The 3,145-nt window shown below is 38.1% G+C and overlaps 1 protein-coding gene across 1 annotated transcript; it reads left to right on the forward strand.

The window, feature by feature from the left end:
- Window positions 1–294: 294 nt before the first annotated feature.
- On the forward strand, window positions 295–1,235 carry LOC110674260. The gene is made up of 2 exons (XM_021838528.1): window positions 295–838; window positions 895–1,235. Exons 1-2 carry the CDS (start codon window positions 415–417, stop codon window positions 1,233–1,235), a joined length of 765 nt encoding a protein of 254 aa, XP_021694220.1. The 5' UTR covers window positions 295–414.
- Window positions 1,236–3,145: the final 1,910 nt, after the last annotated feature.

Below are 3,145 nucleotides of genomic sequence, written 5' to 3' on the forward strand. Positions count from 1 at the left end.
TTCACGATTTCCTGGTATGAATTCTCGAAGTAGAGTTTATCGCGAAAATTGCTGAGGAGTTGTTAAAGACTTTCTGGGAAATTCTTGGAGAAACTCTTTAAAGATTCCCTATTGAATTCTCCGGAGCAATCTCTGGAACATTTGAGAATTCTTGGAAAAACTCCGGTTAAATCCATTGAAAGAAGCCCTAGTCCATTAATCTTTGCTTTTATGTAGGATAATAATTTGCTCATCGCCCTGCTGCTTCACAATTGATTTTTATTGCTAGGATTTACTTAACTTGTTCCAGGTATTATTGAAGTGAAAGAACGACAAACAGCCGCTTTCCTCAAAGGAAAGATCTTGGAGATCATCAAAGTTTACGCAATAAGTATTGAGCAAGTTTTTTCGGTAACATGCGACAACGGAGCAAACATGCTTGCAGCCGTCCGACAACTCAAGCAAGAATATGAGATGGAGCATTTCAGTTGGGCGTTGCACGAACAATCAGATCAAACGGATGCAGAGCAAATGGAACAGGACTTAGAAGAGCACAAGCTAACAGCTGCTTTGAATAGCGAATTACAAGAAAACCTCAACTTAGTTCGCTGCGCTGTTCACACACTTCAGTTGGCGATACTGGACGTAGTCAACAAATCTAACGAAGATGTGAAAATGCTAACGGAGGTGGCCAGAAAATGTAAAACGATCAAATTCAAATCCGCTTTCGAACTTCAAGGAGCTCGATATCCACCAGTGTGGGGAGCTACCCGCTGGGGTGGAATTTATGAGATGGTCTCAAGTTTCTTAGAGCAACGGACTTTCTTCGATAAACTTGCGGAGCAGTTTCCCGAAATGGGTAACTAGTTATTGATATTCAGTTTGTCCAACATTTTTAATATCGATCAATTTCAGACCTTTCATTGAGTTGGACTTTTGCGGAACATTACGAAGAAGCATTCAAACCACTATTCATCTGCACCAAGAAGATGGAGGCTGCTCATGTTTCTCTAAGTGACTTCTACCTGGAGTGGATGATCACCATACAGAAAGTAAAAAAACTACAATCAAATCCATTCTCTGAACCTCTGGTGCAAACACTGACTTCTCGTCTGGCTAATCTGCGTGGCTCAAGAGCTTTTAAGATGGCGTTATATTTTGATCCCCGGCTTAATTTCGCAGGCTCTACACTATTCAACAGCGAGGAAAAGGAAGAAATTCAGGTACACAAATACGAAGGTATTTTCTATAACTAACAAACCATTTTGTATACCACACCAAAATTTAAAAAACCACCCTTCTTTTCTCGACAGTTTTTCACTTTTTAGGTATCTTCTAATCAAATGTTCACATATATTTTTCAGGGATACATTGTAGAAACGTGGAAGCGAATCCAGCGTCTACAAAGTAAACCAGCAACATTGTCATCGGAATCAGACTCCGCCCAAGTATCGATTCCACAGGATGACGAGAATGATCAGATGATTACTGAACTTTTCGGTGGAACACGTATGGATATGTCTATCTCCAACGACTCAAATTTCAATCAGCAATTGAAATCCATGGAAGTTGAACCAAGAAAGAATTTTAATTTTGATGTATGGAAGTTCTGGGTGGACCGAAAGACAACACATCCGGAACTGAGCGCTGTTGCTGCGGTGGTATTAGCCACGCCTTCTAACCAAGTGTCGGTCGAAAGAGCCTTTAGCGCTTTAGCTTTGGTTCTAACCAATGCTCGATCGACACTTGGTGAAGAAACCATGTCAAATATCCTAATGATAAAGCTGAATAAGACAATTTTCGAGAAAATCCTGATCCAGCTCTCGCAATGGAAAGCTGATGAGTGACTTATTGATATAACAATAGAGATATTCAAGCATATACCGCGAACAGAATGTACCTGCTGAAATACATAACGAATACATACTGAACTAATAAATAACTGTACTTTTTCTTCTTGTTGGCCATCCGACATTCTTCGACGTCAATTGTAGTGTTATGTCTGCCTATTTCTAGTACTAAGCTTAAGGTGTTCTCCAGATTTGTGCTTTTGAAAATTTGAGATTTGCCTTCGATGCATATTCATTTTAAACACGGACTTCAAGAAGACATACACCTAGAATCCTATAAATCGAACCTATCACATGGACCATTCCTTCCCAAGAAAGGCATGGTACGAGATTTTATATCTTGGAAAATCCTGACAGCGTCGACGGGAAATAATACTCGACCGACTGGAGTAATAAATCTGTGCAAATATACGCAACTGAAAGAAAAAGCCCCAAAACGTTCCCATATACAAATTGATTGTATCTATTTTCTTCCTGGAACCTTTCACACACTAATAAGCTTTGGTAACAAGCAAATGAAAATTCATAAGGTTTCATGCTCGCCTCTTGACGAGCAGTTTCAGGAACGTATGCTTAACTTATATTTTTAAAACCCAATGGCAAAATGGGTCGACCTATGTTGAATTCGATTTTTAGTCAATAATTATTCAATACTAACAATATTTTACACTACTCACCCAACCTTTACATACATATTGATAAAATAAAAACTACAAATCAATCCTACAAAGAGTAACGTGTCTCTGACAAGCACATAGAAGAGAATCATAGGTACTCAAACTTTTGGGATGCGCAACCCATCTAGCCGTCAAGCGTAATAATCGCGACCCACCCAACAAATTGCTAGGAAAGATTTTAAAAGTGTTGGTAGTTATAATTGGTACTTATTTCTTTCTGAAAGGAAAAAAAAGAATCAATAGTTAAACAAATGATGGAAGGTTCAGGTCAATCTAACATTTATTTAAAATTATCAATAAAGCTTTTTGAAGAAAGCTGTAATATATTCTAGTAGATTTGAATTATTGTGATTGCTGTTAAAGGGTTGGTTTGTTAAAAGGCTGGAAATTTTACATTTACCACTCGCGCAAGATTAGAAAAATACTAGGGTCGGTGTTCCCTTAGTGGACGGTCCCCTATAGTCGCACTAGTTGCTTTTTACGGCCGTTTTACTATAAATCTTTTCAAAACATTTTTTGTCATGAAGATCAGGAGCTATTTATCTAAGTACCATTGATACACAGCTTGATTTTGTTCAAAAAATGATCGAAATAATTAGTTTTGCTTAAAATTTAAGCTCCCTTGCGCCTATAGTAAAC

This window comes from Aedes aegypti, chromosome 1 (assembly GCF_002204515.2).
Source record: "Aedes aegypti strain LVP_AGWG chromosome 1, AaegL5.0 Primary Assembly, whole genome shotgun sequence".
NCBI lineage: Eukaryota > Metazoa > Arthropoda > Insecta > Diptera > Culicidae > Aedes > Aedes aegypti.